We start from the raw sequence: 13,388 nt of genomic DNA on the forward strand, positions 1-13,388 counted from the left end.
GTGAAGATTTTAGTCACCTTTAATGGACACATTACACATGTTAGCTAATCATTTCTTTATGACAAAGATAGAACTTTTATTGTAATCTCATTACAGTCTCTTTCTCTCTCCCTCTTGCTCTCTTGTCAGTCATCAGGATTGCAGTGAGGGGTGATGGGACATGAAATTGTCCTCATAATTACAGAACACTGCTCACTCTGATCCCAGCTGCCGTTAAGAGAAATTTCAGTACAGCAGAAAATTCCCAGAAATCTTTTTTTTTTTTTTTTCCTCTGTTGCCGCTGGTTATATAAATGAACAGCTTAACTCTCTCCTGCAGTGCCGGGTTAATCTACAGCAGGAGAAACCAGGCAAGCACCCACAATGCCATCTGATTATGCAGAGAGCGGGAAGAGTTTGCCGTAAATGTGGGTCAAGACGGGTGTTTCTGTAAGATTTGAAGAGCTCAATCTGTCAGCAGTACTGTGTTCTGTGCTCACTTATTAGTAGTGTGCACTTTGTAGTTGTGTTGTTTTGCTTCTTTCATCTCATATAATGGAAAACTGGATAGCTCTTTATGGTTCATTTATTTATTTATTTATTTATTTATGTATGTATTTATTTTGTTGTTGTTTGTTTGTTTTCCAGTCTCATCAAGCTGACTGATTTATATATATATATATATATATATATATATATATATATATATATATATATATATATATATATATATATATATATATATATATAATTTATTTTTATTTTTTTATTGCATGAGAGAATAAGTTTAGGCAGTTCACAACAAAAAAGAAATCTTTAGGGTGCTGTTAATTTATTCTTCCTTTGTGTTGTATTTTTCTGCCTCTCGTTTGCTCCTCCTCCCTGTCTGAACCCAGTGTTCTGTCTTTCCTCCCCTGCTGAAACTTTACCTTTAACCTACATGATGGAAATACTCTGGCTCTGTCTTTATCTCCCCCTTTTTACTCCTCCCTTTCAGCTGGCAGTTCCAACCCCCTTCTTTCTTTCTCTGTTGTCTGTGGTTTCTCTTCATGCAGTTAGCACGTGGGAGGAGTTCCCTGTAAGAATGTGTGTACACACACGCATATGGAAATACATACTGCAACAGCCAGCCAGTGCAGTGAAAAAACAGGCCTGACAAATACACCTCCCGCTAAACAAACCTAAAAAGCCTTGAGCTTCCCCAGGCTCTTATAAGATTGCGTTTACGTAATGCTGACAAGTTTATATGTAAACATGGCTTTAATAAACAGGAACAAACAGCATTATCTGCTGTCGGGGTATTGCCAGCACAGACTCGGTGCAGAGATCTGGCTCTTTGTTTCACAAAGTCACGCGAGATTAACTATCAGCTGTTCGCTGGAGGTGACGCTAGCACTGCATGTGGCTTTTCTCCTCCTCCTGTGCTGCGTTCGTGATTGGCAGGCGCTTGTAAAGTGCTGATTGGGCAGAAGTTTTCTGGCACCTCCTATTGACTCTAGATATGTGTTTGTGCTGGAAATTTGGACTAACAAGAGGATGATGATGTCATGAGTTGCTTAATGCAGGCAAACATAATGTCCCTTCCCTTGCTAGAGCTCTACATCTTAGAACCTTGGTTTGTTTATTGTTGTTTTATGTTTTTTGTTTAATACACATTTAATGTAGTATTTCAAAGCTGAGCTGAATTTCAATAACTGGAAAAGAGAAGTTCCTACTAAGGTTTTAGCACTGTCCACAACGCAATGTCTCTGACAACAACACTTTATCGTCATTACTGAATAAAAAAATCATTATTTATGAACTGACATGCCTCTAACTTGGGATTTTGGGGTCAAGGAAATCTAAGTTTATTATGAATATGACAATTTAGCAGTGTTCATCCACTCATCTCATAATAAAATCATTCTGACGTGACTTTAGAAAATACTTTATCTCAGTCTAACAACTCCAAAATGTAAGTACCCTTAGCAAAAGTCCTGTATGGGCTTTTCCTGTAGCTTTTGGTAAACTGTGCTTTTAATTTCATGAACAAATGACAATATATTGAAGAAAATGTTTATTTTTCTGTTTGTAGAAGTAGGAATGTGAGTATATTAGTTCCACAAAAGTGGTTTATAGAGCAGTTCTTCGCAGAATGTTGTTGTTTTCCTGGTCTAATAGTCCAACAGCTATTCTGTGTCTCCACCCATTTGTTTTTCTGGATCCTAATTGGTTTGCATAGTATTATTTTTCCCACAAAGAAACCACAGTGTGTGTATTCACTTTGTGAACACCAGCTGACATGTTCTGGCTAAAAGTATCACCAGTATGGAACTGGAAAAAAGGTTCATTCATGCATGGTCAGCCAGACACCATAAGAGCCCTGCTGTGAAACGTAGTTTCCAATCCACTGACAGATTGGAGTAACGAAAGGATTCCTGAAATAGACTTGAATGCATCAGTATTGTTTTGACACAACCCTACCAAAAACGATGATTATCAATAGAATCTTTCTCTTTGCAGAGATTTATTGAGTGTACTCCACCCCATGTATGTGTATGTGTATGCTGTGCCTTTTCAGCCTCATGTAAAAAACAACAACATTTAGATCAGAACATGTAATACTCCGTCATGAGAATGATATTTAACAACTAGATTTCAGTTGCTAGAAAGTATATTCATATGTGACATAACAACCAACACATCACCAATGATTTTTAAATGAATTAAGTAAATTAGTTTAGTACTTAAATAACTAATATTTAACACTCTTCTCACACACACATCCCATAGGCGTAATGGTTTTTATACTGTACAAACTGTATATTCTATGGCCCTACACCTAACCCTAACCCTCACAGGAAACTTTGTGCATTTTTACTTTCTCAAAAAACTAATTAGTGTTTTGAAAAATGGGGACATGGTTTATGTCCTCACAAGTCACCCTCTCCTTGTAATACCTGTGTCATACCCATGTCATTATACAGAGTTGTGTCTGATATGTCACAAAAACAAGAGCACACACACACACAAACATTTTAATCACATTTCCTTGGCAAAACACTTTTTGTGTGGAATGCTGTGATATGATTTCATGTCATTTCTATGGAATACTGTTTTGGTTCACAAACTATGAAAACACACACCTTTAGATGATAACAGAGAGAGGGAGAGAGAGGGCTGTGCATTCAGGGAAGGGATAATCTCTGTTGGCCCTGTTGTCCTGGGAGTCTGATGCTATGAGAACAATAGGCCCATTGGCCGACTGTAACGGACCTCAACTGCCATGTAGGCGCTTTTGTTTGCAGCTCAAAGCTATGGATAAACCTACTTTCGTGAATCTCAGTTCTATCTGGTTCTCTGAAGACATGGAATAATTACCAACACATCTAATACTGTGAACTGCTCCGTACGTGTAATAGCAAATTATGTGGACTCACCTGCACCTCAAGTTTTAATGGATGATTATGACAGCAAATGCTTTACCTATTATGAGTCCTACATTGAATTGTCAGCTGTATTTTTCACACGTATACACGATAGTGTTGGAATTCAAACAGGTTGTGTGTGTCAAACCCAGCTGTGTTTTGGAATTTCTGACTCAGAATCTGGTGTGTCACATTTAACACACATTTCTACATTCCATTTTAATCCGGACAGCTGGTTTCTTATTAAACTGTTGATCAGGTATGTTTTGCCGCTGGAAAATATGCTGGTGATTGGGTGTTTGCTTATCCCAGTTTTCACTGGTAAACAGAGCCAAGATTGTTTGCTATGCATAAACAGTGTTATCTTCTCTGGAACTGTGAAACTGGTTACGTGTTTCTGGATGTATGAAAACAGAAGTTAAATCTACTTTTGATGTTTCAGTAACCATTGGTAATAAACCACATTAAATCAAAATGAAATGAAGTTTTGTGGGTTTCTAGTCCATTTTCATTGGCTTTGAGGCTATTCAGAAGAATAAAATGAAAACTCAGTCACTAACTTAAGCGATGTCTCACCTCTTTCTGTTTAAAAGCAGCAGAGGAGTTCTTTGAGTATGATGCTGAGGAGTTCCTGGTGTTCCTGACACTCCTGATCACAGAAGGACGGACTCCAGAATGTTCCGTAAAGGGACGGACAGAGGGTATTCACTGCCCACCTGCCCAGTCTGCTATGCCTGTCCTTACCAAACATGAATGCAGCGACAAAATACCACAGGTGGGTTTACACCTTTTTTTATTAACCCACAATTTGTAAGAGTAAAATTCAATGTTAACAAGCAGTAAATTATGTCCTTATGTTGTCATCTACAGCTGTGTATCTCTGACATTATCTTTTCAACTTGCTGTTCTTTATTAATGAGGACAGAAAGGGATTTCTATTTGGAAACCTGTTTGGAAACAGTCACAATGTTTGCTCATGAGAGAAAATGTACGCTTCACCTTTAGGTTAATGACTCACAGGTTGTTGTGCATAATGTTTGTTATTTTGCATCTTAAAGTCACTAGTACTCTGTCAAAACCAGTTACGGGTCAGACGGTTTTACGTAGTAACAACAAAACGCTTTCCCCAATGCAGTGTCGTCAGGCAAGAAGAACAAGGTCAGAGGTCATGTTACTTTGGCGCAATCACATCCCCATCATGATAGAGGTGATGCTGCTTCCCGACTGTTGCTATAGCGATGATGGTCCGACCACAGACTGCACAGACCTAAATGATCCAGCAATAAAGCAAGATGCGCTCTTACTAGAGAGATGGACTTTACAGCCAGTGCCCAGACAGTAAGACTTGCTCTTTACAGAACTTCCAATACACATTCTTTCCCACAGGTCTAGGGAATTGTAACAAAGCTTGTGTTTGTTACAGGAGTGGAGATCGATTTGTTGAGGAGAAAACCTTGCTTTTGGCTCTGCGTTCCTACGTGTTTTTCTCGCAGCTCAGCGCGTGGCTCAGTGCCTCTCACGGACTTGTACCTAGAAACATCCTATACAGGTAACATACTCTACCCACAAACACTTTCAAGGGTATGAAGAAATTATGACATTTATCCTTCAAAAAGCTTGCCATCTTTGTAAAGGATAAATGTTAGGCTATATTACATTTTGGTAGGATTCAATGTGTACTGTAGGAATGTTTCAGAAGAGACAGGAAGTCAGGGAAGTCAAGAGAGAAAGGAAGAAAGACAGAAAGTCATACCTTACATTAGGGTTGCACGATTAATCGATTGCGATTGTCATGCGCATTTTGTTAGTAAAGCGGAACGTTGCGTCACTGAGATATGCATGACAATGGCAGCTTCTGTCGAAATGCTATTTCGATTCCATTCTGATTAATCGTGCAGCCCTACCTTACATACATTGTTTCAATCGATTCAGTGCAACAGTTTGCATAACAATGGATTTATCAACAATCCCATTTGCTGTATTTTGCAGAATAAGTGCAGCTGACGAAGAACTGATATGGAACTTCTCACAAACACCATCTGAACATGCTTTCCCTGTCCCGAACGTGTCCCATAGTGTCGCTCTCAAAGTGCGAGTTCAGTCTTTGCCCCGCCAGCCCAAATACCCCATACTCAAATGTAGCATCCACTCAGGTATAGCTTTTCTGGGCAAGAGAAACTTGGAGCGTGGAGAAAGTAGGAACCAACCTGTAGAGAATCGCAGTTCCCTCCGTCTGCCAGGATCGCCACTCTTCTCCAGGCCTCTACGCCCTTCTCCACCTCCTCAAAGCCCTCTTAACACCCGTAAATACCTCCCTCGCCCTGAATCCCCTCTCCCACCAGGCAAAGCCATCAAGTGGCTTTACTCTCGGGTGAACGGCGGTGTGGACACCCCCCCTACAGAGGCATATACCTCATGTACTGATGGGGCAGAGAGCCCAAAGACCTCAAGAGTGGAGTCACCAATTCATGGTTTTAAATCCCTCTCCATCACTGACCCTTTAGTTACCCCCAGCCCAAGTCTCAGCTTCATCTCAGGTGAAACCAACCCCCTCATTGGCTCTCTGCTTCAGGAGAGACAGGAAGTCATTGCTCGCATTGCTCAGCGACTGAATTTATGCGACCCTACAGCTCCCCATCTCCCTGATGCTCTCTTCACTTCTCAAGAACCGCCAGGACACAAAACAACCCGGAACTCATCGCAGGATAAGGAGGGCTTGAAAAAATCCAAAGAGCCCCTCATTCCAGTCCCCCAGCCTCAAAACCACAATGGAACCAGTCCAGAAATCCCTGAGAGGAGCCGTTCTTCTCTCTTTGACACCCCCTTGAGCCCTAGAAGCAGAACGCGGCTGGACGGAGTGGACCGCGAATCAAAAACTTCGACTTGTAGGCGCCTGGTATTCAGTGATCAATCTGCTGAGGGTTCTCTGATTGCAGATGCAGTCCAGGACATCTCGAGGTTGATTCAGGAGCGACTGCAACATTCCTACAGTCTCCTGAATGGCACTTGTAAATTGAAGACCTCTCAAACCAAACAGGTTGAGACCAATCACGGAGCGCAGACAAATGGCTTTGTGTCATCAAGCAATGAGAAGTCTTCAAGTGCACCCAATGGTGAGGCAAGCACAGACCCTCGTATTTCTCAAGCAACAAAATGCTGCAGATCTCCTGACTCTCATCCCAGTAAGCGAGACTGTTCCCCTAGACCACAAAATGTGGCCGGTTTAAAACTTGAAGACCACAGCGTCACAAAATCACAGCCTTTAACGGCAACTAATAAGCAACAGTATGCCAGTAGAGAGTCCTGGACCTCCTTAAATAGCAACTCTAGCCATGCAAGCTTTCCTCAGGAGAATGGCCTGACCCGAACTGGATACCTCAAGACCCAAGAGGCAAACCGTGAGAAAGGAGCAGAAAAGGATGTCTGGAATGGGTCCACAGGTCCTGGGAAGGATGAGAACCAGGAGCCCTGGGCTTCTTCCTCTAGCACATCAGCCAACTTAACTTGCAACACCTCCAGTCCTGCCCCTGTCCAGAGCAACCACACTGTGAGCTGAATGTCTCTCTCTTATGCATTTTGTGTAAATGTCAAGGTCAAGTGGGTTTATAGAAATGCATTTGTTTCTTGTTGTGTTTTAAAACCTTTAATTGTAACCCGCTGCTGAATTTCTCCTCTCCGTCTTTGTATTAACAGAGACCCTCCCCATTGAAGTCATGCAGTAACTGGAAAAAACAGAATCGCCACTCCATAGATGGAACTTCAACAAAAGCCTTCCACCCCTCCACAGGCCTACCTCTCCTCTCCAGCCCGGTAAGACTATAGATCTCTCTGTCACTCTCCAACACAGAGATTGTAGCACAGTTTCTTATTGAAAGGGCCCCGGGGTCTTTGCCTGTGACTCATCTACTCTCACATCTGAATCACTTCTTGTTTGTCTCAAATGCTGTCAACAGAGTTTCAATGCCTCCCGGATGACATGCTAATTAAGTCTTATGGGCCATATAATTACTTCTTTCAACTCTTTATTAATACTTTCCATTAATACTCTTAGTAAATGAAGTCATGAGTGTTTTCAAATCATACCGATGGCTCGGGCACTTCTCTGTGTGTGGGAGTTTGGTGCTGTTACTCCAGATGAGTGCTGCTCTTGTTCCCTAGAGATCCACTCAAATGAAATTCTCACTCTTTCTATTGGTTTTCATTAAATGTTACAAACAGCTCAACTCTTTTGATCAGCATTTTCGGCAAGACATGACCACACTAAAACAAAAAGGGTACTATGTACTGTTTTTTTATGTACAAAATTCCTCTCCAGTAAGATAAGTTTAATTTTTATCTGATTATTAAAACCTTTATCAACAAATAGATCCTTGGTCTGTTTTTTTTTCATTTATTTATTTTATAGTTTGCAAATTAGGTACAGTATGTTGTTTCTGTGTAGATATTTATATAAAGTACAATTGTGCGATTGGTCACAAGCTTGCTTAAACAAAGATGTAAATGTGTTCATCTGCTTCCTCCTTCCTGCCCTCAGGTTCCTCAAAGAAAAAGCCAGACGGGATATTTTAATTTAGACGCGTCTCTGATTCATTGCAGAGGTGTTCCATGGGTCGCCAATAAGAGGTATGACTTTCTTTCCTCACTTTATTTCCTGCTGTAGTGTCATTGTTCCATATTTCACTGTGCCATTTCCTTAACTGAGGCTTTCCTACACACACTGCCATCTGCTGTGCACACATTCACTAGAATTATCCCTAAAGCTCAGACTGCCTAAAATGGCTGACTAAACTTTGGGTGTGTGTGTGTTTGCAGGGTTTTGAAAAGATCACAAGACTGTGATGAGTCTCAGCATCAGATCCTTAGTGCCAGCGCTCCACCGGCCAGCCTCAGCCTTTTGGGAAACTTTGAGGTACATAAACAAATAATTTCACTCGCACACACACAATTAGTGAACAATCCGTTGTCTCAATACCCTCTTTCTATATTTGGTCTAATGCTTTTTTTTTGCCCTGCTCATACATTTGCCATATGCCTCAAATTTTATCAAATTTACATGTCAGTAATGAATGTTAAAACTACACTTTTGCATGTAATGTAATGTAATTTCAACCTTATTGGATTGATAGATGTTTCTGTGTGTAGGAGTGTGTTCTGAATTATCGTTTGGAGCCATCGGGTACAGTCGAGGGTTTCACGGCAGAGGTTGGCGCCAGCGGAACTTTCTGCCCCAGTCACATGACCTTACCTGTTGACGTGTCATTCTACAGCGTCTCTGATGATAACGCACCTTCTCCCTACATGGTAATGACCCAAGCTGAGTTACTTGAATATTTTATGGTTCTTGTCAAATGTTACATTTGCTACATATGTTACATTTACTCCCCTTTCTTTGTTTAGTACAATTGTTTAAATACAGAAATGTGACACCTGTGAGTCAAACAAATGTTAAGTTACTTAAAAGACTCATACTGAACACTCCTGTTTCTCTTTAGGGTGTCATAAACTTGGAGTCTCTCGGTAAAAGGGGATATCGAGTACCTCCTTCAGGAACCATTCAAGTGGTAAGCATCAACTTATTTTATACATCACATAATTAAAAGCTTACAAACTGTGTGTCATGGTCATGACACACTTTTTGGAATGAATAATAACTACTCGGATGTATGTGTAATAAGCTGACTGCATTGTGAGAACAAAGGAAAATGTCAACCGTTAAAATAATTCACAGATGCGCCCTCTACTGGTGAATGTGTAGGAATTAAATTATTTAAACAGAAGAAAAGAAAGAAAAACGACTACTAACCTTTCCAGTTTAGACCTTTCATAGCCTGTGTTAAAAAAAAAAAAAAAAATAGAAAACCTTCCAAAAGAGCCGGCTTTTTCATGTTAATTGACATTCAAACACCACATGTTTTCAGTACCTGTGCTTCATTTAAAGTCTTTGATTTGCATTAGTCACGAACCAATCACTCTGTTGCAGTGTTTTTAATGAATGATAGTAAAATAAAACTGTTATTTTAATAGCGGTTTTAATGGATTTCCACCCACTCCGATAATTAGCATCTGTTTCTGATTGAATGCTCACTGACTGCATCTGTAAATGTGATTGGAGTCGTGCTTGTGTTTTCCGTTTTCTGTAGCTTTGATGCTCAGCGGATGTTTTGTCTTCTTTCTCTGTGTGTCAGACCTTATTCAACCCCAATAAGACAGTGGTGAAGATGTTTGTGGTGATGTATGATCTGAGAGAAATGCCCGCCAGCCATCAGACATTCCTGCGGCAGAGAACCTTCTCAGTCCCAGTCAAACGCGAGTTCAATGGCCAAAACAACAAAAAGCCAAGTCAAGGACGAACCCTCCGCTACCTCGTCCATCTGAGGTGGGTACCATAATGTGAAGCTGACCACCTTGAGTGCTGCTCACTTGAGGATATTCAGTCTGGAATACAGGGCTTAAATGCTCATTGTTTGCTGTCAGATGATGCCGTCAAGTGCTTTTGGTCCAGACCACACTTGCTTTACAGACCAAACCCCCCCGAACACACACATTGAGGAAGACAAAAAAACTATCATTAGCAAGCTGTGTTAGCAAATTATGTCTGATTAGTTGTTTTCTATGCATTAGTGAGCCTTATTAACTCTTTGCCCTTTTTCTCTCTTCCATCGGTCTCTTATAGGTTCCAGAGTTCCAAATCTGGAAAGATCTACCTCCATCGGGACATCCGGCTCCTTTTCTCCCGTAAATCCATGGAAGTGGACAGTGGTGCTGCCTATGAGCTCAAGTCATTCACAGAGTCACCTGCCGACCCCCCTTTCTCCCCCAGATGCTAATTTAATCTAGTCTAGCCAAGTCTATTCTGGTTTAATCCAGCATAGGGGCCTTACTAAATCAAAATATGTCATGTGCTTGTATGGGAATTAAAAATAGAGAAACTCACTAAAGTGCACATGCACAGACGGACTGTTCACATTAATGTCCCCTTTCCTGAAATACCCACAAATGAATCTTCAGTGCTTCACATTATTAGGTTTATAACAACTGATGTTTGGGAGTTTTCATTGAGACTTACTTCCAAACATTCAGCATGGTGAGAGCAGATATGATGCAGGAAAAACAAAATCAACGGACCATAAAAAAAAAAAAAAAAATCAGGTAACTGAATAAATGCAAGGATGTTTGAAGAGCACTGTGTTTTCCCACCAAAACTGGAAAAAAATGAGTTTTGTTAATTGACTTTTTTTTCTTTCTTTGTACTGTTACCAAACCACTTTAATCGGAAGTGTTGCAATAGAAAAACAAATATCTTATTACTAGCTTAGTGTTTACATATTTACTTTTTTGTCGTCAGTTATTTAATATTTAAATTGAACTTTCATTTACTGCACACGTGATGCCTGTTGTGCAAAACATTCTGATGTAGTGCAAGTTATGTTTCAATCATACCACATATTTTTGTCTTTCAAATTCAGATCTTAAATAAAAGAATTATATATTATATCTATAAAATTACCATACATTTGTGCTGTTTTTGACTGCTTAAAAATGCAAACAGCAGTGTGTGTGTGTGTGTGTGTGTGTGTACCTGGTATTCCCTACATTTTTGGACCTTTAACTTCCCTGTTAAACAAAACACAAACCAAATACCACAACACGAACATGGCACAAACAATGTACTTCAAGCAATAAGGTGACTCTCTATCTATTCTTTTATCGTAAGTTATATAAAAATTCAAGAAAAGACGGCAGAGAATATAAAGAGAATATTCCTATTTTTCACGTTCATCACTCCTATTCAAGAATTGATTATTTCTTTATTGATAAATCCCTCCTCCCTTCGGTTAGACAAATCGAATATTTACCTATTGTGGAATCAGACCATGCTCCCTTGCAATTAGACCTTAATTTCAATTTGAGGTATAACGAACGGCCTATATGGAAACTAAACACGGCCTTGTTATTGGATCCTGCATTTTGTACATTTGTATCAACAGCCATAGATAATTTCCTATTACATAACAGGTCCGAATCTACTACAGCATCTATATTATGGGAGACACTTAAAGTAGTTATTAGGGGAGAAATAATTTCATATACTTCAACTCTCAATAAAAAACGTAAACAAAAACTGGACGACTTAATTGATACTATAAGAAGGGTAGATTACCTCAAGTCCACATCTCCCTCACCTGAACTTCACAAAGAAAGGTTGAACCTTCAAGTTCAATACAATCTTATCAACAAATAAAACTGAATGGTATCTATTACATTCTAAAGGCACACCAGTTAAAATCTAAAGCCGCCTCTCAACTTATACCTCAAATTTGTAATAGTAATAATGATTTAATAGTTAATCCAATTGAAATTAATAACATTTTTAAGAACTGCTTCTCAAATTTGTATACTTCTGAAAGCCCTGATTCTGACTCTGAAATTGAATCTGAATTTTTAAACAATATAGATATACCCACCCTCAATTCTGAGCAGAAAACTTTTCTGGATCGGCCCATACAAATAGAAAAAATGTTAAACTCTCTCACAATAATGCAGAGCAAAAAATCTCCTGGTCCTGATGGCTATCCGATAGACTTTTATAAAAAATGTGCAGATAAATTAGCCCGTATTCTTCTTGATATGTTTGTGGATTCATTTGAAAAGGGTTGCTTGCCACAAACCTTGAATGAAGCAAACATTATGCTTTTACTAAAACCTGGAAAGGATCCTTTGAAATGTAACTCATACAGGCCAATCTCTCTCTTAAACTCCAAAAATCCTCGCTTTACGTTTAGATACAGTAATAGAGAACTTGATTTCAAAAGACCAAACAGGTTTTGTCAGAGGTCAAAATTCTTTTAGTAATATCCGGAGATTGTTAGGGGTAATACACTCCTCTAATCTTTCTCAGGACCCTGTACCTCAGGTAGTCATCTCATTAGATGCTGAAAAAGCGTTTGACAGGGTGGAGTGGAAATATTTATTCTTTGTGCTGGAAAGATTTGGATTTGGTACATCTCCTCTATTATACTTATAGTTATTATACTTTTCCCCTAAAGCATCTGTAATTACAAATAGATTATGTTCAAAGTTATTTCCCCCATCACCGGGTACAAGACAAGGATGCCGTCTTAGTCCTTTCCTCTTTACTTTAGCCATCGAGCCCCTATCTATAGCATTAAAACACTCACAACATTTTACTGGTATCAGCAGTAGGGGCATAGAACCACTGATCTATATATATAACTGGATCGCTCATCGAGTTTCTTTTACTGTCTGTGGTTCTAAACTGACAACAGCCAGTGAAGCCACCGGAAGTGTTCGCTCCGCCATTTTACTAATCCCTACCAGCAGAGAGCACCATTGAGTTACATTCAAACCGCTGTCCTAAAATAACTCTATTTGAAGCTAATCAGTCAAACGGGACTCGTTTTTATGTTATGTGTAATAAAGTAATATTTATTTACTTCAGATGTTATCTGCAGTGTTCACAGTCTTTTGCGGCAGGATAAGCGATATATTTAAATCGTGTAGGTGGGTGTGTCTGCTGCGCACTGACGACACAGGTAACTCAAACACAAAAATGGCTTATTTCTTTATGAACAAAATTATTCAGGAATTATTAAACATGAAAGTATTAGTATCAGAAATGGATTTTAATATATTACAATGAATAACACAATTATGTTGTATATTATAGATCAGTGCATAGAACAAAGAGTATCCTTATGCAGATGATATGCTGTTGTATCTCTCAGATCCGATCTTAGGTATTCCACAGATAGTTAAAATATTGAAACAATTTGGAACTTTCTCAGGCTATAAACTGAATTTTGCAAAAAGTGTTTGCTTCCCCATAAATAAGGGCCTCCATATTTCAAATACCGATATACCTTTTCAGTTGTCTTTATCAGGTTTTAGATATTTAGGGATAAACATCACACAGGGATTCCCGTACCTTCATAAAGAGAACTTTGTTCCCCTGATCGACAAGTTAAAACTTGACTTCAAAAA

At 39.4% G+C, this 13,388-nt stretch overlaps 1 protein-coding gene across 3 annotated transcripts in view; it reads left to right on the forward strand.

Annotated features, from left to right (window-relative positions):
- Nucleotides 1–10,532, forward strand: part of LOC113118554 (protein FAM214A-like) — a 28,296-nt gene extending 17,764 nt beyond the window's left edge. Inside the window, exons 2-12 of one of the 3 annotated variants that reach the window (XM_026287823.1) lie at nt 3,977–4,161; nt 4,522–4,724; nt 4,810–4,935; nt 5,376–6,933; nt 7,080–7,196; nt 7,921–8,009; nt 8,199–8,295; nt 8,529–8,687; nt 8,879–8,947; nt 9,572–9,762; nt 10,060–10,532. In XM_026287823.1, coding sequence (XP_026143608.1) covers nt 3,977–4,161; nt 4,522–4,724; nt 4,810–4,935; nt 5,376–6,933; nt 7,080–7,196; nt 7,921–8,009; nt 8,199–8,295; nt 8,529–8,687; nt 8,879–8,947; nt 9,572–9,762; nt 10,060–10,213 — 2,948 coding nt within the window. In that variant the 3' untranslated portion in view covers nt 10,214–10,532. The remainder of the gene's footprint in view (nt 1–3,976; nt 4,162–4,521; nt 4,725–4,809; nt 4,936–5,375; nt 6,934–7,079; nt 7,197–7,920; nt 8,010–8,198; nt 8,296–8,528; nt 8,688–8,878; nt 8,948–9,571; nt 9,763–10,059) is intronic. The other 2 variants (XM_026287824.1, XM_026287825.1) reach the window with 2 other exon arrangements.
- The last annotated feature ends 2,856 nt before the right edge of the window (nt 10,533–13,388 follow it).

This window comes from Carassius auratus, chromosome 18 (assembly GCF_003368295.1).
Source record: "Carassius auratus strain Wakin chromosome 18, ASM336829v1, whole genome shotgun sequence".
NCBI classification, from domain to species: domain Eukaryota; kingdom Metazoa; phylum Chordata; class Actinopteri; order Cypriniformes; family Cyprinidae; genus Carassius; species Carassius auratus.